The sequence below is a fragment of the Phyllostomus discolor genome, chromosome 10, assembly GCF_004126475.2.
Source record: "Phyllostomus discolor isolate MPI-MPIP mPhyDis1 chromosome 10, mPhyDis1.pri.v3, whole genome shotgun sequence".
In the NCBI taxonomy this organism is placed as follows: Eukaryota; Metazoa; Chordata; class Mammalia; order Chiroptera; family Phyllostomidae; genus Phyllostomus; species Phyllostomus discolor.
Window position 1 is genome coordinate 85,622,155 of NC_040912.2, and position 24,440 is coordinate 85,646,594.

The window sequence follows — 24,440 nt, forward strand, 5'->3', positions numbered from 1 at the left end:
CTTCCAGCACCTAGCTCTTGTAAATTGTGCTGCCATGAACATTGGGGTGCATATGTTCTTTTGTATTGGTGTTTTAGTGTTCTTAGGATATAGTCCCAGCAGTGGGATTGCTGGGTTGAAAGGCAGATCCATTTTCAGTTTTCTGAGGAAGTTCCAAACTGCTTTCCATAGTGGTTGTACCAGTCTGCAGTCCCACCAACAGTGCACGAGGGTCCCCTTTTCTCCAAACCTCTCCAACACTTGTTGTTGTTGCTTTGTTTATGATGGCCATTCTGACTGGTGTGAAGTGGTATCTCATTGTGGTTTTAATTTGCATCTCTCTGATAGCTAGCGATATGGAACATTGTCTCATGTGTCTTTGGATTTTCTGTGTGTCCTCCTTGGAGAAGTGTCTGTTCAAGTCCTTTGCCCATTTTTAATTGGGTTGCTTGTCTTCTTAGAGTGGAGTCATGTGAGTTCTTTATACACTTTGGAGATTAAACCCTTGTCTGAGGTATCATTGGCAAGTATGTTTTCTCATACAGTTGGTTCTCTTTTTATTTTGATACTGTCTTCTTTAGCCATGCAGAAGCTTTTTATTTTCATGAGATCCCATATGTTTATTCTTTCCTTTACGTCCCTTGCTCTAGGGTAGATGTCAGTAAAAAGTTTCTGCATGAAATGTCTGAGATTTTCCTACCTACGAGCTTCTCTAGGACGTTAATGGTGTCACGGTGTACATTTAAGTCTTTTATCCACTTTGAATTTATTTTTGTGTAAGGTGTAAGTTGGTGGCCGAGTTTCATTTTTTTTTTTGCACGTAGCTGTCCAGTTCTCCCAACACCATTTGTTGAAGAGGCTATTTTTACTCCTTTTTATATTGCTGCCTCCTTTGTCAAATATTAACTGACCGTGAAGACTTGGGTTTATTTCTGAGCTCTCTGTTCTGTTCCACTGATCCATGTGCCTGTTTTTATGCCAGTACCAGGCTGTTTTGATTATACTGGCCTTGTAATATAGTTTAGAGTCAGGTATTGTGATCCCTCCTACTTTACTCTTTTTTCTCAAAATTGCAGCAGCTATTCGGGGTCATTTATGATTCCATATAAATTCTGGAAGTGTTTGTTCTATGTCTGAGAAATAAGCCATTGGTACTTTAATAAGTTTTGCATTGAATGTGTAAATGCTTTGGGTAGTATGGACATTTTGATGATATTAATTCTTCCAATCCATGAACACGGTATATGTTTCCATTTGTTTGTGTCTTCCTTGATTTCTTTCCTCAGTGTTATGTAAAAACCGAGCGTTTCATCACAGAAAGCTGAAGACTCAAAACCTCTGGCTGTAAAAATCTGTGGGGGATGCAGTGGTGGGAGAAACTCCCAGTCTCACAGGAGAGTTTGTTGGAGGGCCCAGGGGGTCCTAGAATGTATACAAACCCACACACCTGGGAATCAGCACCTACCTAAAAATGCACAATTAGCTTGTGGGAAATGAGAGAGAAGTGACAGAAAGGCTGTGAGAACCGAGCAAGTGACATTGTTCCCTCAGGGACCCCTGCCCCACATACAGCCTCACAACACACTGAAGATGGTTGCCTCACCTTGGTGAATACCTAAGGTTCTGCTCCTTACTACAGAACAGGTGTGCAGAAACTAAGAAATATTGCCCAAATGAAAGAACAGACCAAAACTCCAGAAAAAAGACTAAGCGACAATGAGATAGACAACTTTTCAGATGCAGAGTGGAAAACACTGGTAATCAGGATGCTCATAGAATTGAAGAGCTCAGTTGCAAAATGGGGGAAGAAGTGAGGGCTACCCAGAATAAAATAAAGCAAAATATACAGGGAACCAACAGTGAAAAGTAGGAAACCAGGACTCAAATCAATGCTTTGGGAAAACAAAAAGATATAAACACCTGACTGGAACAGAATGAAGAAAGAGCTTCAGAAAAATGAGGAGAGGCTTAGGCACCTCTGGCACCACTTTAAATCTTCCAACATCCAAATCATAGGGCTGCCAGAAGGAGAAGAGGAAGAGCAAGGAATTGAAAACTTATTTGAAAATATCATGAAGTGAAACCCCCAGTCTGGTGAAGGAAATAGACTTCCAAGTAGTCCAGGAAGCTCAGAGAGTCTCAAAGAAATTGGACCCAAGGAGCACACACCAAGGCACATTATAATTATGTTACCCAAGAGTAAAGGTAAGGAGAGAATCTTAAAAGCAGCAAGAGGAAAGGAAAGAGTGACCTACAAAGGATTTCCCTTTAGACTATCAGCTGATTTATCACAAGAAACCTTGCAGGCAAGAAGGGCTGGAAAGAAGTATTTGAAGTCATGCAAGGAAAGGACCTAAATCCAAGATGACTCTACCCAGCAAAGCTATCATTTACAATGAAATGGCAGAGAAAGCTCTTCCCAGATAAGGTCAAGTTAAAGGAGTTCATCATCACCAAACCCTTATTATATGAAAAGTTAAAAGTACATATGTAAGAAATAGAGGAAGATCAAAAACTAGGAACAGTAAAATGACAAGAAACACACAACTATCAACAAATGAACCTAAAAAAAAAAAAAAAACTAAGCAAACAATAAGAAAGGAACAGGATCACACAAATGGAGATCACCTGGAGTGTGCTCAGTGGGGAAGATGAGGGAGGAGAATGGGGGTAGAGGTACAGGGAATGAGAAGCATAACTGGTAGGCACAAAGTAGACAGGGGGAGGTTAAGAATAGTGTAGGAAACAGAGAAGCCAAAGAACTTCTATGTACAACCCATGGACATGAACTAAGGGTGGGGGAATGATGGAGGGTGCGAGGATACAGGGAAGATGAGGAGAAAGTGGAGAAGATGGGGACACCTGCAATGGCATAATTAATAAAATATACCTTAAAAATAAATAAGATATCTAAGGTTAAAAACATACACATTATCCTTTATGAAAATTTTAAAAATCCTGTTCATCAAAAGATATTAAGAACATATAGGTATATATCTGAAAAGAGCATGTATTCAAAGTATAAACAATTCCTAGAAATCAATAATTAAAGAAGACAAATCAATTTTTTTAAAAATATGACAAGTTGAAGATGGTGCTCTCAAAAACCAAAAGTGACATGTAAGTAGACCATTTCTTAGTTCCGTCTTCACAGAGGGTTTCTTTCAGCGCTGAGGAGACTTTTTGGCTTATGGGAGCCCAGCGTACACCCTGCCCAGGAATTGCTGGGTGAAGACAGAGCTTTGCTGAGGGTCCTGCCTTCCCTTCCCTGGGCAGCTGCATGCATGGCGTCCTCTTTCCATGATTATTCACTGATCAGGTTGATAACTTTTATTCCCGTTTGGAAAAGGCATCACACCTCCCTCACCACCACAGGCAAATAGTGAGCCTGAGAAAGGTAAATAAGCAGCAGGAGCTGTGCAGAGTCCTTGGGGACCCCTGATGACTAATTTAGACAGAACCCAGACTGGGGGTTCCCTGATGACTGAGGCAGACCCCAGCCAGCTCCAGCAGGGTCCATAGCGCTGCTGCACAAGTGGCCACTTGAGGGCGCTGTGGTTCCACGGAGTAAGATGCTGATGGCACCCTGTGGGAGATGGAGGGAGATTCATGGGAAGAATCTTGGCTTGGTTCCTGCAAGAAGCAGATTATCTGATGAATCTGAGGTTCACTGATCTTATCTTCTCACATTAACTGACAACCACGTGGGTATGTTATAGCAGGGAGCCATGAAGTAGGCCTTACATGGAGTTAAGTTTCTCCTGGAGCCTGTGTTTGGTGGAGAGTGTGATGGGGCTTCAGGGAGGAGCCTGGGTAACCTGAGCCAGTGTAGAGCAAGGAGCACCTGCTCAAGGCAGAGAGAACCTGTGCTGATGGCCACCTGGCCTGTACCCTCGGGGCCCAACTCAGCACAGCCAGCTGCACCTGCTCGTAGGTGATGGACAAACTCAGGGACACAGGACCAGCTGAGCCTGTCCAGGAGGTGTGGGTGCCCATGAGATGCTACAAAGACAGTGACATCAGAACAGTGACGTCACAGGCAAGCCTTCCAAAGAGAGCAAAGGGAGGGAGGGACAAGCCTCTGCTGTCTCACCCCAAAGACCAGAGCCCTGAGCAGAGACATGGCCCGTCTGGTCCTGCCTGAATCATCCAGGGGCACCCAGCTTCTCTGTTGCATGGTCCTGTGTCTGGTGGGACCAGGTGAGTCTCAGCTGTGGTGGGACGTCCCTCCAACCCAGCACCCTGGACTCTTGCTGGAGTGTCCATCTGCCTCCTGGGATGGTCTCAGCTCCATTTCCTTCCTCCACAGGGTCAGTGGCTGCTGGAGTCACCCAGTCCCCAAGACACCTCATCAAACGCCGTGGTGGGGAGGCTGTTCTGAAATGCCACCCCATCTCTGGACACAACCGTGTGTTCTGGTACCAGCAGGATTGGGGGCAGGAACCCAGGTTTCTCATTGAGTATTATGAAAAGCGCGAGGTCAGTAAAGGAAACTTCCCAGACCGCTTCAAAGGAAAGCAGCTCAGAGACTACAGCTCCGAGCTGGCCATGCACACCTTGCAGCTGGGGGACTCGGCCGTGTACCTCTGTGCCAGCAGCTTAGACACAGCCCTGCAGGGCCCATGCCTTTCTGTACCCAAACCCTCCTGTCCCAGCTGATGTCACAGGCAGAGGGAGGGGGCCTCAGCCCAGTTCCACAGATGGTTTTCATTGTTTTCTGCCACACCCCTGCCCTGCTGAGCTCAGCTAGAGCCTTCCTGAATGTTCTCCCAGCTCTGCCACCAGTGTGCAATTCCCAGCACATGGCAGGAAGCCCTTCTCTGTGACAGAGTGGAGTCCACACTGTGTGTTGTGGTGCCCGGTCCTGGTGAACACCGTGTGTCCACTTGCAGAGTAGGGAGCACTCAGTGCACCATGTCATCCACAGGGAGCTGTAGCTTGTCAATGTTCCAAACGTCCCATGTACGTCCATCCTCTATCTCCACGCCTCTGAGGTCAACAAGACCCTCAATTCCATCGGCCCTCCAGAGCCTTGGCCCATAGGATTGAAAACAGCACAACCTCTCCCCTTTCAAGAGCATCTGAGCTGGGATGGGGAGGTCACTCCTCAGGAGTGGGGTACATGGCTGTTTGCCTGCCATTTTCTAGGACGGAGAGCTTCAAGACAGAGGACATGTGTCTGTCCTGTCATAGTTCCAGACAGAGCGAGGCCATGATATGCTCCTAACAGAGGAGCTCAGTGACCCAGGGAATGTCCAGTCCATCAGGAGATCCTAGGAGGGAAGCAGAAGCCCTCTGGGAGTGTCAAGGAGCATTCTGGGAGCTCATGCGGGGAATGCGAGTTTCTGAACTACTGGACAGGGCGGGGATAGGGTTTCTCAGCCTGTCCTCAGCTCCACCACTTCTGATCAGGAAATCCGAATTTGCTACATCTGCCCAGGTGAGGAGCTGCACACAACAGCTGAGTGTCACATCCCCCTGGCCTCTGATTTTTGACTCCATGTCCTTTCTCACTGCTGGGTGGTTGTTGTTGCCCACCAAGGTGACATCAAGATACACAGTCACAGACAAATCGCGTCACACTGAGGTATGACCTGTGTAAGAGGTAGCAGCACTGGGACCGCTGGCTGAATATCCCATCCACGTCACTGACGAGGCTCCTCTCTTTGTCACAGAAAGCACAGTCATGGGCCACAGGTGTGTAGTCCCCCGCGGGGCCTCAGCTGGAACCAGGGGAGACTCTTACCCGTGAGCATGCAGAGACCTGAGCTCGGGTGGCTGGGCTCCCACCGGTGGGAGAATCATGAGACAATGTAAAGTAGTTCTCAGATTCCAATGGCCTTGACCCCAAGGCTGTGAAAACTCTCTGGATATGGGTTTGTTCCCTTAAGGGAGAGGGTCCCTGTGGGCTGACATTGAAATTATCTAGAGTTTATGCAAAGAGAAAAGCTAGGAGAATGTATTTGAAGTGAACTTTGATCAGAGAAGTCACCACCAGCATGAGCATTGCTATGGGAACATTTCCTAGTCTACAGTAATGGGAGGAAAACCTGTACAGGTAAGGAATTGTATCACTGTGCATAGAAGAAGGAATTTCCTTACCAGACTCAGGGGAAAGCATGCGTACTGCTAAGATTTCTTTTAAAAAGTGACTTACACATTTTTCCCATGCTGCACTGCTCAGCTGTCTCTATGTCACTGGTTTGTTCCTGTGGGGGAGGGGAGGCAGGTGAGCTCTGTAGCTGAAGCATCTGTGACGGACCATGATGTCACCGAGGCCCTGAGAGGCTCACTTGTGTTTCCCCAGACAGAACTGGAAGACATGACACTGTGCGCTGGACCTGAAATGGTCAGCAGGGTCTGCTTCCGTGTGGCTCTTTGTCTCCTGTGGGCAGGTGGGTGCAGGTGGGCTTCCTGCCCTGGAATTCCCAGCCTTCAGTCCCAGGCTTGGTGGTAGGATGACAACATAAAGGTCTGTCACTTTCTCCACAGGACACTTGGATGCAGGAATCACCCAGAGTCCAAGGTACAAGGTCACAGGGACAGGACAAAAGGTGACACTGAGGTGTCACCAGACTGATAACCATAACGCTATGTCCTGGCATCGACAAAACCTGGGCCATGGGCTGAGGCAGATATATTACTCCGGGGGTGTTGGGTTCTCCAGCAAAGGAGAGGATGCTGATGGGTACAGTGCGTCCAGAGTGAACATGGAGGACTTCCTGCTCACGCTGGAGTTGGCCACCCCCTCCCAGACATCTGTGTACTTCTGTGCCAGCAGAAAAGTGGTGATCCACAGCGCTGCACGGCCACCTTCTCTCTGCACAAAAATGATTGTTGCGGCCCTGCACTCAGGATTCATGGGATCCCTGAGCAAACTCCTGCACCTGAGAGCCCTGAGGCACCTGCCTACAGGGGGACCCTGGGTGTGTGATGAGGTCCCCCTCTAGGTTAGTGTCTACCAGGCCTGGTCTAGGCCCAGGGCCTCACACACAGTCTGCACTGTCACTGTCTGTCAGTCTGTCCTGTCAGGTGCTCTGTTAGCTGGGAAGGTGTTTGCTCTTTCTAGCTTTTCTTGTCATCAGCCTGAGTGTGATGCCTCCAGGGCAGGGAGTCATGAGGAGCATATGCACAGAGATCCCCGTGAGTGTCACGTGCAGGTGTGTTGAAGGTGCAGGACACTGGGTCTTCCTCCAGACGGAAGCTATAAGAAACATGGTTTTTAGTGCTGGTGACTAAGGAGGACACGGGGCTTTGCTGTGGGTCGGGGAGACACCTTATACTACATGGAGGTTAATGAGCAGAGAGAGGGCACTAGGTCGAGCCCTGCAGAAGGAGTTGGAGCTTCCAACTCAGATATTTCCTGGGGCATCATTCCGGGTGTCTCCAAGCAAGTGGGCCCAGGGAGTGGTCCTCAGGTGTGATCCGGTTTATGGATACTTGACATTGACATGTGCTGACAGGTCCTGGGACAGGGCCCAGAGTTTCTGATGGACTTTCACCTCCTGGATCCCCAGACTCCTGCGGGACCCCTAAGGACTGGTTCTCTGCTGAGAGACCAGGGGGATCCCACTGCACTCTGAGGATCCAGCCTGCAGAGCCGGGGGACTCGGCCGTGTCCCTCTGTGCCAGCAGCTCCAGCACAGGGTGACCCCGTCACCCCTTCATGCGCACACACCCTCATCCTTCTCCCTCCATGCAGCTTCCGCACTCTAAGCAGCCCTTCTTTGCTCATCGTTCCCCAGTGACGATGCAGTTCTGGGCATCAGCTGTGCTTTGGGCAGACAGAACAAAGCCCTGCCCGGTGAGCCTCAGTTGGCTGGGCGTAGTACTGCCAACCAAAGGCTTGCTGGTTGGATTCCCGGTCAGGGCACATATCTGGATTGCAGAACTGGTACCCTGTTGAGGCACATACAAGAGGTGTCCTATGCATATCTCTCTCCCACATCAATGTTTGTCTCCTTCTCTTTCACATTCCCTCCCATCTCTCTGGAAGTAAATAAATAACATAATTAAATAATGAGGGTTCCCAGACCCAGCTCAGTGCTCCAAGGCACAGACTGAACATCGTGGCCACAAATAGTCATCGGTAGGACTGTGAGGCTCGGTCCCCAACACAGCTCCGCTTTGCAGGGCAGGGGGAGTGTGCCCGCTCCTCAGGGCTTGTCCGCATCTGGAATGCTGACAACACCCTCTTCCTGCGCACCCTTCTCTGAGCCGCCCTGTCACCTTGGGGGCTCCGTAGCAACTTCTCTAACGTGCCTTCCTGTTGGGAGTGAAGGTCTTCACAGCTTCTGTGTCTTTGACTGAGAATCACCATAGTGATACCAGAAAGGCGTCATGTCCTCTGCCAGGCTAAAGGAGCCCACACTCTATTGTGTTTTCTTTTTCCCTCCGCTCCATCCTGAGTGTCAGGCTGCAGCGTGTGTCCACGACCTCTTGGTTTCATCTTGACCCTATGGGTCATCCTTTCTAGAGATGAGGGTTTTTCTTGGTGTCCTCTCATTTTGACTTGAAGTAATTTCCCTGAATTCTTTTAACTCAATGATGTGACATTTTCTAGATAATATGCCTTACTTCTTTTTATTTATTTTATGTGTTATTTTGGGATATATTATCTGCTACAAATATAAATAATCGAGCCCCTGTGTGTGGGGGCAGCGGCAGACATCTGGCAAATCCCCGCCCATGGGCAGAGGGGACAGGCCTTTGGATCATGGGCTTCTGGGAGTCCTCAGTTCTGAGGTGGGACTGGATGTCACAGACTCAGTCCTGGTCCAGGAGCCTGACCTTGCACAGCAGGTAAGGACGGTCACAGTCTCTGAAAACCCACCTAAACACTGTGGTAGCCATGACACCAGACCTGCTCACCCAGGAACTAGAGTCCTTGGGGGGACGTTTCCTGGTCGTGTGTGGACTGTGCTCAGGTCCCTGGGCCTCCTTGGAGGGAGGAAGGCCTGGGTTCCCAGGGCAGCTGCCTGTCCTTGGGAAGCCATCAGGGACCCCTTCCCAGACTGTGTCCCCATTTCTGTCACTGCCCAGCACCTCACCCCGGACGACTCTGCTTCTTTAGGACACTGTTTTGTACCCGTGTTTGCTTGTCTCCCACAACCCGCCACTTTACCCCGAATCATCTCCGTGCTCACAGAGCAGGTGCCCACTGTGCGGGCTGCTCCTCCCGTGTGGGCTGTGTGTGGGGGCCTCAGTCCCAGCGTCCTCAGCTCCCCATTGGATGTCTATTCTCCACAACTGCTCACCAACCGTATGGGTTACATTTCACTTGTGCTTCAATTTTAACATTTATTCACACACATTTGACTCCAATCTTGAAGGTAATATATTATCTTCGCAGTCTTTTGCTTATCTACATTTTGGAGGTAACTCAATACACCTTTTTTCTTTTTTTGCATTATGTTTATTTTGAGCAATGGAGATAAAAGAAATGCTTTAACCTTCAACTTGTGTGTTTTCCTTCCTACTTGGACTAGATATTACTTCCCCCCATTCCCCTCCTCTCCCTCTGCCTTTCAGAGGACAATGTGAGGGAAGCCGGTCCCAGACTGTAGCTGCAGATGATGTGAGAGTGCTCCAGGGGAACGGGGTGGGGTGTTAAGCATGGAAGCTGAAAGAAATAGGGTCATGGTGGGTAATAAAGTTGGGATTAGGGTTAAGGGTTTTGAGATACCATATAAAGGATAGTGCTTCTGGAATCCTCTGCCTGTAGACCAGGCAGACAAGCCCACCATCCCTTGGGCTGTGGCAGAAGACAGGATAATGAAATGTCAGTTACTGGCCACCAGATGGCGCTGTGACACCACTGACCTGGAAGGGGCTCTGGGGAGAGTCTGGGAGAGCAGGAAAGGGTTAAGAAGCCCTGGGCAGGGACCCAACACAGGGCAGAAGCTGAGGCAGGTTTCAGCTGTGGGCAGCCTCCCTGCAGCTGTGGAGTGGGTGGGAGGTCCCGCTAAACCTTAAAATATCCATGGTTGAAGGACTTGGGCAAGGCAGCCCTGCTGGCAGGGGCAGGTGCAGAGAGACAATTAACTGTCCCCTAGCACTGTGGGGGACCAGAAGTGGCCCAGGTTAGGACAGTGAAGGGACCTCAGGGCTCATGTGTGCAGGGGGAAGCAGCTGGAGTCACTGAGGGGTCCTAGGACGCCCCGAGCTGGCACAGGCTCCTCCTGCCCAAGGAGAGGGGACCTGCCTGCACCTCAGGAGGCACCAAGGAGGCAACTCCTTCAGCCCGAAGAGCAAGAAGGGATGTAGGGCCAGCAGCAAGAGCTGGTACTTAGTTCAGGCAGGGGCAGGCAGGGACAATGTTGAGGTACTTAGGGATACAGGGAAGTTGCAGTGAACCCTTAGCCACGGCGCTGGGCAGCACAGGGAGACGTGAATAGAATCTGGACCCTGGGTCCTACCGAGGATACAGGGCACCATGGGCAGCCTCCTCGGAGAGTCCCATCAGAGCAGTCACAGCATCAGACCAATGACGTCATAGCAAGTGCTCCTATCAGCACACAGGGAGCACAGAACTGTAGACCACTCACCCCAGGGGACCCCGCCCAGAGCTGGAAGAGGTCCCGGGCAGCTGCCATGGGCCCCAGGCTCCTCTGCTGTGTGGCCCTTTGTCTCCTGGGAGCAGGTGAGCCCTGGGCACTGTGTGTAAGTCTGGACACGCAGTCACATCCCTGACACACAAGCCTGGGGGTGGTGGCTGCCTCGGGAGGCTCCCTGTGCTCTGCCCCCAGCTCCTCTGTGTCTCCTCCCAACAGGCCCAGTGGACTCTGGAGTCACACAGACCCCCAAACACATGGTCACAGCAAGAAAACAGCAAGTGACGCTGGGGTGTTCCTACATCTCTGGACACCTCTCTGTGTATTGGTACAAACAGGTTCAGGGTCAGGGCCCTGAGTTCCTGGTTGAGTACTACAATGGGGAAGAGGGAGACAAAGGGAACCTGCCTGATCGGCTCTCCGTGAAGCCGCTGGATGGCTACCGCTCCAAGCTGACCGCGAGCTCGCTGGAGCTGAGCGACTCGGCCCTGTATCTCTGTGCCAGCAGCCCTGACACAGCCCTGCAGGCGCGGCAGCCTCCTGCACAGAAACACTCCGCCCCGCTCAGGAAGCGGCAGCTGCCAGCCACACAGGCTCAGGCCTGAGAGAGCAGCTCAGCTTCCCCAGGCCCGGTTCTGCTGCTCGCAGATGGGGTGGGATTGTTGCCCACAGACATCATGGCAGCCTAGGTGTCATTGTCCTGCATATACACCTGGTGGGAAGTCCTGTTCCTGGGTGTCAGATTTCATAACCCAAAGAGCCAGAAATCCCTCAAGTCTGCCCCTCCACACACATGGATGTGCACGACTGCCCCTCCCCCGCTCCCAGCGCTGGGCCCACATTGGCTGCCCTTTTCCGGGTTTAGATGAGGGAGCCTGGGGAGATCACACACCATCGGGGATTGTTGATCTCTTCCCTGACAGCTTCAAGAACATTTCACTTCAAGGGAACGAATATCCATGCTTCCCTCATGATGACAGCAAACACAGGAACAATTTCTTTTATTTTTTAAAGATTTTATTTATTTATTTTAGAACGGAGGAGAGGGAGAAAGGAGAGAAACATCATTGTGTGTTTGCCTCTTGTGCGCCCCCTACTGGGGACCTGGTCTGCAACCCAGGCATGTGCCCTAGTCTGGGAATTGAACCAGCAAATGAGCAAGGCACAATTTCCTGCACTGTCCCCGTCACCTGAACCTGCACAGAGCCCTGAAGGAAGTTGGGGATCCTGCAAAGCATGGGACTGTGGGGAGATTAGCTACAGGTGTTTAAAGACCCGTTGTATTCATTATAATTAATGTCAGCATTCCTTCACATGGAGACATTCCCTGGGGAACAATGCCTCAACTTAAAAAGAGCATTTTTCACTCTCTCCCTGTTGGCAGCCGCCTCTCCCCACACCACTCTGTAACCCGAGGGGCCAGCAGGGCACCTGCAGAGCTGAGCACCCCACAGAGAGGGAGTGTCCCCCTGGACTGGATGTGCTGGCCGCTGCCTCACCACGAACATGGGAAGCACATTCTCAGGTGACTCTGGAAGTCCTGGGGAGCACGTGGCAGGGGTCCCATCGGTCGGGGGATGGAGATAAAACAGAGTCAAAGGATCCTCAAGTGTTGACAAGCGTGTCCCTGAGGTTTGGCCACCAGAGACCAGGAGGGCCCTGTGGGAGGAGGCACAGTGAGCGGATGCTGGACGACCAGCAAAGTAGAAAAGGAGGCGGAGGGACGACTTGGGCCCCAGAGCCCTAAAGGCATCAGAACGCCCCCAGGGGTTGCCCTCAGACGCAAGAGCACAGGGACGGGGACACACAGCAGACCAGGGCGGCATGAGGATCTGCGGGCAGGACGAAGCACACCTGAGTCACACACTGTGAACACGGAGGGTGAGGCCGACTCTGGGACTCCCGTCAGTTCAGCCACACGCATTCTTCTCCCTCTGAGCTGTGCCCCTGCCCGTCTGCTTCTGATCTGACGCTCTGGGGAAGGGGTGTGTCCCCGTGTGACAAGCTGGCTCTGGGGTCCAGGAAGTGGGAGTGACACCTCAGAGAGACTCCCTGGACAGCCCTGCTCCTGTGCAGCCACCCACAGACCCAGAGGGACCCTGAGTCAGCCCGGCTGCTGCCATGAACCGCAGTCTCTTGTGCTGCGTGACCTTGTGTCTCCTCCGTGCAGGTGGGTCCTGGGCTGGGCCCCTCTGTGGGGACAGTGCCAAGGCCCAGCACCGAGCCGCTCCCTGGAGGCTGCAGCATCTGCTCCCCTGTCCTCCCCGCAGGTCTGGGGATGGCCGGGGTCACTCAGACCCCCACATTCCAGGTTGTGACAACAGGACAGACGGTGACCTTGAGGTGTTCCCAGGACTTGAACCACAACGCTATGTACTGGTACCGACAGGACCTCGGTCACGGGCTGAAGCTGATCCATTATTCAGCGGGTGTTGGGTTCAAGGACAAAGGAGAGGTCCCCGATGGGTACAGCGTCTCTAGATCAAAAAAAGAAGACTTCCCCCTCACGCTGGAGTCGGCCACCCCCGCCCAGACATCTGTGTACTTCTGTGCCAGCAGTGAACCCACAGTGCTGCACGGCCGCCTCCTCTCTGCACAGAAAGTCAGGGGGAGGGCCAGTGCCCAGACTCAGGGGAGCCCTGTGCAGACTCCTCCACCTTGGAGCCCCCAGTGGCCCCTGCCTACAGGGTGACCCTCTGTATATGTAGGGTGACCTTCTGTACCTGTGGGGTCATCCTCTAGGCCAGTGTCTGCCAGCCTGCAACCAAACCCAGGGCCTTGGACACAAAAGTGTCCACTTGGCTGGCTGCCTGTCTGTCCTCTGCAGCTGCTCCATTGGCTGAGATGATGCTTCCCCAGCTCTTGCTTTTCTTTTCAGCAACCTCAGTCACAGGCCATCAGGGTGGGCTGTCATCAGTAACCAGACACGTCTGTGCCCACTAGTGTATCACACGCAGGCGTGTCACAGGTCAGTCACGGTGAGTCTCCTTCTGGAAAGCAGCCATGAGAAACCCGTGTTTACATGCAGGGCGGCTTAGAAGCACAAGAGGCTTCTCTGTGGGCCGTGCGGACATGGTATTACATGGGAGTGTGAGCACAGACAGACAGGGACCTGGGTTGAGACCTGTAGAAGGAAGAGGGGCTTCCCACTCCAATACATCCCAGGGCGTCGCTCCACCTGTGCGTCTCTGAGTGTGTCAGTGCATCCAGGGCAGAGCCGGGTCAACCCCTGTGCCCACCCTCTCCTTAGCAAGGGACCAGGTTGAGCATGTGCAACTGGGAGAGTGGAGAGGATGGTGACAGAACAGGGTGCTGCCAGGAGGTCCCAAATGACAAAGAGTCAATGAATTGACCCTTCGGTGTGTTGTACTGATGACACTATTGACATGTCAGAATGAAAATGCCAGCTGACCTGGAAGACAGGGGAATGAGGTGTCACGTGGGAACCCTGGGTCTAGACAGCAGGGACCCTAAAAAGGACAGCCGTGCATGGGTTATGTTGTAAAAGGAGTGTAGAACTATTTACACCAGTCACCCAAGTGTGCTCTCACATACATCACACATTCCTCAGTTCAAGGGGCCTGAGAGAGGCAGTGATGTCACTGCGGCAGCCGCCCTGTGGGGACAAGGGATGTCCCTCCTCCTCTGCTCCTGCTCACAAGGACCTGACCCGGGGAACCTCCCACTCCTGACCTGACCCTGCCATGGACACCAGGCTCCTCTGCTGGGTGACCCTCTGTCTCCTGGAGGCCGGTGAGTCCTCAGAAAACCAGGCAGCTCCAGTGTGTGTGTGTGTGACGATTCCATTTGTTTTCCTCCTTCTGTTGTCAACTTCTGTGTTCCAGGTCACACAGAGGCTGGAGTCTCCCAGTCCCCCAGGCACAAGGTCACCAAGAGGGGACAGAATGTGACATTTCAGTGTGATCCAATTTCTGGACACACTGTTCTTTACTGGTACCGACAGACACTGGGGCAGGGCCCGGAGCTGTTGGTGTACTTCCAAGGCAAGGAACCTGTGGACACCTCGGTGATGCCTAAGGATCGGTTCTTCATTGTGAGACCTGACGGCTCCTCCTCCACTCTGAGCATCCAGCCTGCAGAGCCTGGGGACTCGGCCGTGTACCTCTGTGCCAGCAGTGCAACCACAGTGTGGCACCGTACCCAACTGCCTGCTCACACACCCTCCTGTGCCCCCCTCTGCTCATGGTTCGGACTGCCCAGCAAAGGAGTTGCCCTGTTCTTCCTTTCTCAAGGAGCATACGTGCATTTGGATGTTCAATGCTTTTTCTGGCAGTAATGACTAGAACATGGCATGCTGGATTTCTGGGGTTCCTTCATGTACCTCAACATTCTGTAATTGAGGATAAGCCCCAGAGCTCTGCCTCAGCTGTGGCAAAATCTTCTCTTGTGAAATAGAAAGTTTCAGCAGATGTGTGACAACCTCCGAGTCCTGAGTGTCACTGATGATGACACGTGATGCCCACATGTGAGCAGCCATGCAGAGCTCTGTTAGGCCACACGCAGCCACCAGCCTTAAAAATCAATAGTTACACTCCTTAGTGACAACTGTCATTGGAATCATTCACAGACACCGGTCATGCACATTAATGGACATTGATGCATGCCCATATGTTGTTTTATTATTTTTCTTGACAATCCTGCAGTCATTCTACATTTTATTTCCTTCTTCTCTAGCATATTTTGAATAGAATTTAAATTTATCTTGGATTAATAAAAACCCTACTTGAGAACGTTTTAAAGGGAAGTCATTCAAATAAGACCCAAATAATAGTTGTAATGATCTCCTCTTATTTTGGGGGGATGCTTTCCAAGACCCAGTGGATGCCTGAAACTCCTGATTGGTTGATGGAACCCGACGTTGACTGTTTTCCCCCCACACACGCACCTTTCACTTTGAAGGAAGCACTTTCTGACATCTCTTTGGCAGATCTGGTTGCTCGCATCACGGCCCTGCATGTCATGGCCATCACTAAGTACAATAAGGGTGACTGGACCTCGGGCACTGCCCGCCCACAGCAGTCAGTCTGATGACAGAGACGGCCCAGGGAGTGATGGGCAGGGACAGAGCATAGGGTGGAGACGCTGGGCAAGGGGCTGATCCACATCCTGGGTGGCACAGAGCAGGACACTATGAGATGTCACCACACTACTCAGAATGACACACGGTTAAAACTGTTAAATTCTTTTTTTCCTGGAATTTATCATTTAATATTTTGGGACTACAGTTGACCTTAGGAAACTGCATCTGTGGAAAGTGAAACTGCACCTAAGGGGGGACTACTGTGGGTAAAAGTAAAATTTGCGACAACAATAGCAAGACAGGGAGCCAGTAATGCATAGGTGTCTTACCGTTGTGAGAGTCTACTGATCTACGTGGAGGGGTGTAGGCTGTGATAAAGCCGAGGGGTCCATTGCAAACTCTAGAGCCACCATGAAAATAGCAGAGTTGTATAACTCATAGGCCAACAAACACAGAAATGGAACTCTTATAAAAATGCCTAATTAGTACACAAGAAAGCATGACACAAAAAACAAGGGAACAAAGAACAGATATGCTAATAGAAAACAAACAGCAAAATGACAGACATGAAGGGAACCAGAACAATATGTACATCAATTCCAAATAGTCTAAATGCCTCAATTCCAAAGCATCGATTGTGATCATGGATAAAACACAAAAAAGCAGATGTGTGCCACCTGCCACAGCAGCCTGCACCAGCAGCAGAAGGGCTCACAGGTGCACTGGAGCAGACACACCACACTGACACTGATCACGTGAAAGCTGGAGCAGCAATGTTAGTATCAGACAAAGCAAATCTCAAAGCAAAGACTATCATCTGAGACAACAAAGGTCATATTCTAATGATAAGAAGGTCAACTGATCAAGAAGACAAGGCAATCAGATACACTTATGCATCTAATAACAGAGTTTTGAAATGCTGAAGCCAAAAAGGCAAGTAGAAAGAGACAAATTCACAATTATAGTCAGACATTTCATCACCTGTCAGTAATTGATTGAACAACTTGACCAAAAAAGAAAAATAGTGGGGTTACTGAAGCCATAGAAAACATTATCGATCACCTTGACCTCATGCACATTTACGGGATAGTTCACCCAACAGCAGCAGAAGGCACCTTCTTTCCAAAGGAACACGGACTATACAACAGGATAAACTGTGGACTTTGACCATAAAATAAGTAACAATACATTGAAAAGAATTGAAGTCATATACACCATGTTCTCTGAACACAGAGGAGGTGAATTAGAAATCAATAACCAAAAGAAGTCTAGAAAAATCCCAAATTTTAGAAACTAAATAACAATATTCTAAATAACCCATAGGGCAAAGAACAAATCAAAAGTAAATCATAAAGGGGTTTTCACTACTAAATATGAAAACATAACATATGAAATTGAGCAGAATGGCACACTAGGAATACTTAGGGAGAAACCTGAAAACAAGGGAATAATTCCCTACTCATCCCGAGCCACCACTATTTTACCCAAATCAAAACCAGGTATCACCCAAACAAAACAAAACAAAACAAAAACAAAAAAAATTAGAAAACCTACAGGGAATATAGCTCATGAACACAGATTAATAAACCTTTGGAATTCCAGTGCATCCAACACGACATTGAAAAGGATAACACAGCACGACCAAGTGGGGTCTGTCTTAGCATTACATCCTCATGACTGTTAACATTTAAAAGGACGTCCAGGAAGGTTAACCTCTCAAATGCTAAAATTAAAAAATCATATGATTATCTCTATAGATGCTTAAAAATACCTTGATGTATTCCAACATCTGTTTGGATAAAAAGTCTTCTTAAATTAGAAGTAATTGGGAACACGGTTCCCCTAATCCAGGGCATCTCTGAAAAATCAAGGGTTAGTAACATTTCTGGAGGCAGACTACAGTGAGGTGGACTGTGGTAAATCAAAGATCCATGCACACTGCCATCCATAGACGCAAAACTAAGAGTAGCACGAAAGTGGGGAATAGTCATTTCAACAGTAGTGCTGGACAATCCGTATCCATAGGGAAAAATAATGAATCTCAATGCTGAACTCTCTCCATAAAGCAGCAGGGGCCAAACCTGGCCTCTCCTGGTTCTTCTAGGGCCCAGGAGCTAACTATGGGGGTTTATATAAGTGGGTGGAAAAAATAATCTTTTGTGACATACAAAACTACGATTTCAATGTCCATGCACGAAGTTATGGGAACATGACCCCGTCAGCAAGTTACACAGTGTCGCCGGCTGACCTGGCACAGTAGTGGCAGAGCTGAGTAGGTGGGACAGAAAACAGAACATATTCACCACCTGCCTCTTTACACAGTAGTTTTGCTGACTCAGCCACGCACACAATGAAACTGAGGTGAGCCAACACTGACAGATCTATTAAGCTTCTGAAAGAAAGCATAGCACATTCCCTTCATGGCCCTGGAGTAGGCAAAGATTGCTTAGAGAGGACACAATTATCATAATCCTACAAACTACATTTTTCGAAATCTTGCCAGGATGGAGGCATAGGAAGAAATTCTTCACTTCCTCACACAATTTCCCAAATAAGGAAGAATCCTTCTTTTCAACCAATTTAAAAACAAAAACAGCCAGATATGCCAGACAATCAAACTGAGTGGAAATCTGACAACCAAGGAGTTACAGAAAAACTCTTCATCCAGAGTGATAGGAAGGGTGGAGAAGGGCTGCCCAGAGGAGAGCATGCGTGGCCAGGCGATGGGGTGGGTAGTGGCACATTCCCACACAGATAAGCCCGGAAGAACAAGTGGAGAGTGAGACAGACCACAAAACCCAGGGTTTCAGCACAGAAAACTAAAGACACAAAACCTCTGGTTGTAAAAATCTATGGGGGCTGCACTGGTGGGAGAAACTCCCAGTCTCACAGGAGAGTTTGTTGGAGGGACCATGGGGTGCTAGAACGTACACAAATCTGCACACCTGGGAATCAGCACCTACCTGAAAATGCACAGTTAGCTTGTGGGAAATGAGAGAGAAGTGACAGAAAGGCTGTGAGATCCAAGCAAGGGGCATTGTTCCCTCAGGGACCCCTGCCCCACATACAGCCTCACAACACACTGAAGATGGTTGTCCCACCCTGGTGAATACCTAAGGTTCTGCTCCTTACTACATAACAGGTGTGCCGAAACTAATATGGGCCAAATGAAAGAACAGATCAAAACCCCAGAAAAAGGCTAACCAACAAGGAGATAGACAACCTTTCAGATGCAGAGCTCAAAACACTGGTAATCAGGATTCTCACAAAATTGAAGAGCTCGGATGCAAAATGGGAAAAGAAATGAAGGCTACCCAAAGTGGAATAGAGTAAAATATACAGGGAACCAACAGTGAAGGGAAGGAAACCAGGACTCAAATCAATGCTTTGGGACAAAAGGAAGAAATAAACATCCGACTGGAACAGAATGAAGGAACAAAAATTGAAAAAAATGAGGAGAGCCTTAGGCACCTCTGGCACCACTTTAAATGCTCCCACATCCCAATCATAGGGGTGTCAGAAGGAGAAGAGGAAGAGCAAGAAATTGAAAACTTATTTGAGAAAAATCATGAAGGGAAACCTGCAATCTAGCGAAGGAAATAGACTTCCAAGATGTCCAGGAAGCTCAGAGAGGCTCAAAGAAATTGGACCCAAGGAGCACACACCAAGGCACATCATAATTAAGTTACCCAAGAGTAAAGATAAGCAGAGAATATTAAAAGCAAGAAGAGGAAAGGAAAGAGTTGCTTACAAAGGAGTTCCCTTTAGAATATCAGCTGATTTATCAAAAGAAACCTTGCAGGCAAGAAGGGCTGGAAAGAAGTAGTTGAAGTCATGCAAGGCAAAGACCTACATCCAAGATGATTCTACTCAGCAGAACTATCATTTACAATGGAAAGGCAGAGAAAGTGCTTCCCAAATAAGGTCAAATTCAAGGAGTTCATCAACACCACACCCTTATTATATGAAAAGTTAAAAGTAAGAAATAGAGGAAGATCAAAAACTAGGAACAGTAAAATGACAAGAAACTCACAAGTATCACCAATTGAACCTAAAAAAAAACAAAACCAAAGCTAAGCAAAGAATAAGACGGGAAGAGAATCACACAAATGGAGATCACCTGGAGTGTTATCAGTGGGGAGGATGAGGGAGGGGAATGGGGGTAAAGGTACAGGGAATGAGAAACATATTTGGTAGGCACAAAATAGACAGGGGGCGGTAAAAAATCGTATAGGAAACAGAGAAGCCAAAGAACTTCTGTGTACAACCCATGGACATGAACTAAGGGTAGGGGGTATGAAGGAGGGTGAGAGGGTGCAGGGAAGATGAGGGGAAAGTGGAGGAAAACAATTGGGACAACTGTAATAGCATAATTAGTAAAATATATTTTTAAAATAAACAAAGATCTAAACTTAAAAACACACACATTCTCCTTTATGAAAATTTAAAAAATCCTTTTCATCAAAAGATATTAAGAACATAGAAGTATATAACTGAAAAGAGCATGTATTCAAAATATAAATAATTCCTAGAAATCAATAATTAAAGAAGACAAATCAATTTTTTAAAAAATATGACAAGTTGACGATGGTGCTCTAAAAAATTGAGAATGACATGTAAGTAGACCATTTCTTAGTTCCGTCTTCACAGAGGGTTTCTTTCAGCGCTGAGGAGGGATTTTGGCTGATGGGAGCCCAGCGTAGACCCTGCCCAGGAATCGCTGGGTGAAGACAGAGCTTTGCTGAGGGTCCTGCCTTCCCTTCCCTGGGCAGCTGCATGCATGGCGTCCTCTTTCCATGATTATTCACTGATCAGGTGGATGACTTTTACTCCCATTTGGAAAAAGGCATCACACCTCCATCACCACCACAGGCAAAGGGTGAGCCTGAGAAAGGTAAATAAGCAGCAGGAGCTGTGCAGAGTCCTTGAGGATCCCTGATAACTAATTTAGACAGAACCCAGCCTGGGGGGTTCTATGTGACTGACTGAGGCAGAGCCCAGCCAGCTCCAGCAGGGTCAACAGCGCTGCTGCACAAGTGGCCACCTGAGGGCGCTGTGGCTCCACGGAGCAATCTGCTGAGGGCACCCTGTGGGAGAGGGAGGGTTCATGGGAAGAATCTTGACTTGGTTCCTGCAAGAAGGAGATTAATCGATGCATCTGAGGTTCACTGATCTTATCTTCTCACATTAACTGACAACCATGTGGGTAAGTTATAGCAGGGAGCCATGAAGTAGGCCTTGCAGGGAGTTAAGTTTCTCCTGGAGCCTGTGTTTGGTGGAGAGTGTGATGGGGCATCAGGGAGGAGCCTGGGTAACCTGAGCCAGTGTAGAGCAAGGAGCACCTGCTCAAGGCAGAGACAACCTGTGCTGATGGCCACCCGCCCTGGACCCTCCGGGCCCAACTCAGCACAGCCAGCTGCACCTGCTGTGAGGTGATGGACAACCTCAGGGACACAGGACCAGCTGAGCCTGTCCCGGAGGTGTGAGTGCCCACGAGATTCTACAAAGACAGTGACATCAGAACAGTGACGTCACAGGCAAGCCCTCCAAAGAGAGCAAAGGGAGGGAGGGACAAGCCTCTGCTGTCTCACCCCAAAGACCAGAGCCCTGAGCAGAGACATGGCCCGCCTGGTCCTGCCTGAATCCTCCAGGGGCACCCGGCTCCTCTGCTGCATGGTCCTGTGTCTGCTGGGACCAGGTGAGTCTCAGCTGTGGTGGGTCGTCCCTCCAACCTAGCGTCCTTGACTGTTGCTGGAGTGTCCATCTGCCTCCTGGGCTGGTCTCAGCTCCATTTTCTTCCTCCACAGGGTCAGTGGCTGCTGGAGTCACCCAGTCCCCAAGACACCTCATCAAACGCCATGGTAGGGAGGCTGTTCTGAAATGCCACCCCATCTCTGGACACAAGAGTGTTTACTGGTACCGACAGGCTCGGGGGCAGGAACCCAGGTTTCTCATTGAGTATTATGAACAGCAGGAGTCAGGGAAAGGAAAATTCCCCGACCACTTCAAAGGAAAGCAGTTCAGAGACTACAGCTCCGAGCTGACCATGCACACCTTGCAGCTGGAGGACTCGGCCGTGTACCTCTGTGCCAGCAGCTTAGACACAGCCCTGCAGGGCCCATGCCTTTCTGTACCCAAACCCTCCTGTCCCAGCTGATGTCACAGGTAGAGGGAGGGGGCCTCAGCCCAGTTCCACAGATGGTTTTCATTGTTTTCTGCCACACCCCTTGCCCTGCGGAGCTCACCTAAACCTTCCTGAATGTTCTCCCAGCTCTGCCAGCAGTGTGGGATTTCCAGCACATGGCAGGAAGCCCTCTTCTGTGACAGACTGGAGTCCACACTGTGTGTTGTGGTGCCCGGTCCTGGTGAACACCGTGTGTCCACTTTGCAGAGTAGGGAGCACTCAGTGCACCATTTCATACACCGGGAGCTTCAGCTCCTGGACCTTCCCAATGTCCCATGTACGTCCATCCTCCATCTCCACGCCTCCGAAGTCAACAAGCCCCTGGATTCCATCGGCCTTCCAGAGCCTTGGTCCATGGGATAGAACAGATCGCAGTCTCTCCTGTTTCAAGAGCATCTGAGCTGGGATGGGGAGGTCACATCTCTGGAGTGGGGGACACGGCTGATGGCCTCCCATCTTCGAGGATGTAGAGCTTCAAGGCAGAGCACATGTGTGTCCTCTTATAGTTCCAGACAGAGCGAGACCATGATATGCTCCTAAGAGAGGAGCTAAATGACCCGGGGAATTTCCAGTCCATCAGGGGAAAACGGAAGCCCTCTGGGAGTGTCAAGGAGCATTCTGGGAGCTCATGCGGGGAATGAGTGTTTCTGAACTACCGGACAGGGTGGGGGTGGGGGTTTCTCAGCCTGTCCTCAGCTCCACCACTTCTGGTCCGGAAATCTCAGCTTGCTCCATCTGCCCAGGTGTGGAGCTGCAGACAACAGCTGAGTGTCACATTGCCCTGGCCTCTGATATGTCAGTCCGTGCCCTTGTCACTGCTCGGTGGTTGTTGTTGCCCATCAGCATGACGTCAAGATACACAGGCACAGGCAGGGTCACGTCACACTGAGGTATGACCTGTGTAAGAGGTAGCAGCAGTGGGACCGCTGGCTGAATATCTCACCCCCGTCACTGACAAGGCTCCTCCCTTTGTCACAGAAAGCACAGTCATGGGGCCAAAGGTGTGTAGTCCCCCGGGGCCTCAGCTGGAACCAGGGGAGACTCTTACCCGTGAGCATGCAGAGACCTGAGCTCGGGTGGCAGGGATCCCACTAGTAGGTGAATCGTGAGACAATGTAAAGTAGTTCTCTGATTCCAATGGCCTTGACCCCAAGGCTATGAAAACTGGATATGGGTTTGTTCCTTTACGGGAGAGGATTGCTATGGGCTGACATTGAAATTATCCAGAGTTTATGCAAAGAGAAAAACTAGGAGAATGTATCTGAAGTGAAAATTGATCATATAAGTCACCACCAAAGCATGAGCATTGCTATGAGAACATTTCCTAGTCTACAGTAATGGGAGGAAAAACTGTACAGGTAAGGAATTGTATCACTGTGCATAGAAGGAATTTCCTTACCAAAAGTCAGGGGAAAGCATGCGTACTGCTAAGATTTCTTTAAAAAAGTGACTTTCACATTTTCCCATGCTGCACTGCTCAACTATCTCTATGTCACTGGTTTGTTCCTGTGGGGGAGGGGGAGGCAGGTGAGCTCTGTAGCTGAAGCATCTGTGAAGGACCGTGATGTCACCGAGGCCCTGAGAGGCTCACTTGTATTTCCCCAGACAGAACTGGAAGACGTGACATTGTGCGCTGGACCTGAAATGGTCAGCAGGGTCTGCTTCCGTGTGGCTCTTTGTCTCCTGTGGGCAGGTGGGTGCAGGTGGGCTTCCTGCCCTGGAATTCTCAGCCTTCAGTCCCAGGCTTGGTGGTAGGATGACAACATAATGGTGTGTCACTTTCTCCACAGGACACTTGGAAGCAGGAATCACCCAGAGTCCAAGGTACAAGGTCACAGGGACAGGAAAAATGGTGACACTGAGGTGTCACCAGACTGATAACCATAACGCTATGTCCTGGCATCGAAAAGTCCTGGGCCATGGGCTCAGGCAGATATATCACTCATTGGGTGTTGGGGTCGCCAGCAAAGGAGAGGATGCCGACGGGCACAGTGCGTCTAGAGTGAACATGGAGGACTTCCTGCTCACGCTGGAGTCGGCCACCCCCTCCCAGACATCTGTGTACTTCTGCACCAGCAGAGACGTGCTGATCCACAGCGCTGCACGGCCACCTTCTCTCTGCACAGAAAGGAAGGTTGAGGCCCTGCGCTCCAGATTCATGTGACCCCTGAGCAAACTCTTACACTTTAGAGCCCTGAGGCACCCTGCCTCCATGGGGACCCTTGGTGTGTGATGAGGTCCCCCTCTAGATTAGTGTCTACCAGGCCTGGTGTAGGTCCAGGGCCTCAGACACACAGTCTGCACTGTTGTTGTCTGTCAGTCTGTCCTGCCAGGTGCTCTGTTAGCTGGGAAGGTGTTTGCTCTTTCCAGCTTTTCTTGTCATCAGCCTGAGTGTGATGCCTCCAGGGTGGGGAGTCATGAGCAGCATATCCTGGTAGATCCCCGTGAGTGTCACATACAGGTGTGTTGAAGGTGCAGGACATCGAGTCTTCCTCCAGACAGAAGCTACAAGACACGTGTTTCAGTGCTGGTGACTAAGGAGGACACGAGGCTTTGCTGTGGGCGGGGGAGACACCTAATACTACGTGGAGGTTAATGAGCAGAGAGAGGGCACTAGGTCGAGTCCTGCAGAAGGAGTTGGAGCTTCCAACACAGATATTTCCATGCACATCACTCCACGTGT

At 50.0% G+C, this 24,440-nt stretch overlaps 5 gene segments (V, D, J or C); all 5 read left to right on the forward strand.

The window, feature by feature from the left end:
- Positions 1 to 4,019: 4,019 nt before the first annotated feature.
- Positions 4,020 to 4,712, forward strand: LOC114507369. The segment is given in 2 exon segments: positions 4,020 to 4,179; positions 4,289 to 4,712. Coding segments are annotated over 2 exon segments (429 nt in total).
- Positions 4,713 to 10,566: 5,854 nt separating this feature from the next.
- LOC114507370 lies at positions 10,567 to 11,137 on the forward strand. The segment is given in 2 exon segments: positions 10,567 to 10,621; positions 10,752 to 11,137. Coding segments are annotated over 2 exon segments (435 nt in total).
- Positions 11,138 to 12,653: 1,516 nt separating this feature from the next.
- Positions 12,654 to 13,224, forward strand: LOC114507371. The segment is given in 2 exon segments: positions 12,654 to 12,702; positions 12,803 to 13,224. Coding segments are annotated over 2 exon segments (471 nt in total).
- Positions 13,225 to 14,151: 927 nt separating this feature from the next.
- LOC114507372 lies at positions 14,152 to 15,581 on the forward strand. The segment is given in 3 exon segments: positions 14,152 to 14,285; positions 14,378 to 14,689; positions 15,481 to 15,581. Coding segments are annotated over 3 exon segments (462 nt in total).
- Positions 15,582 to 21,089: 5,508 nt separating this feature from the next.
- LOC114507373 lies at positions 21,090 to 21,730 on the forward strand. The segment is given in 2 exon segments: positions 21,090 to 21,271; positions 21,381 to 21,730. Coding segments are annotated over 2 exon segments (429 nt in total).
- Positions 21,731 to 24,440: the final 2,710 nt, after the last annotated feature.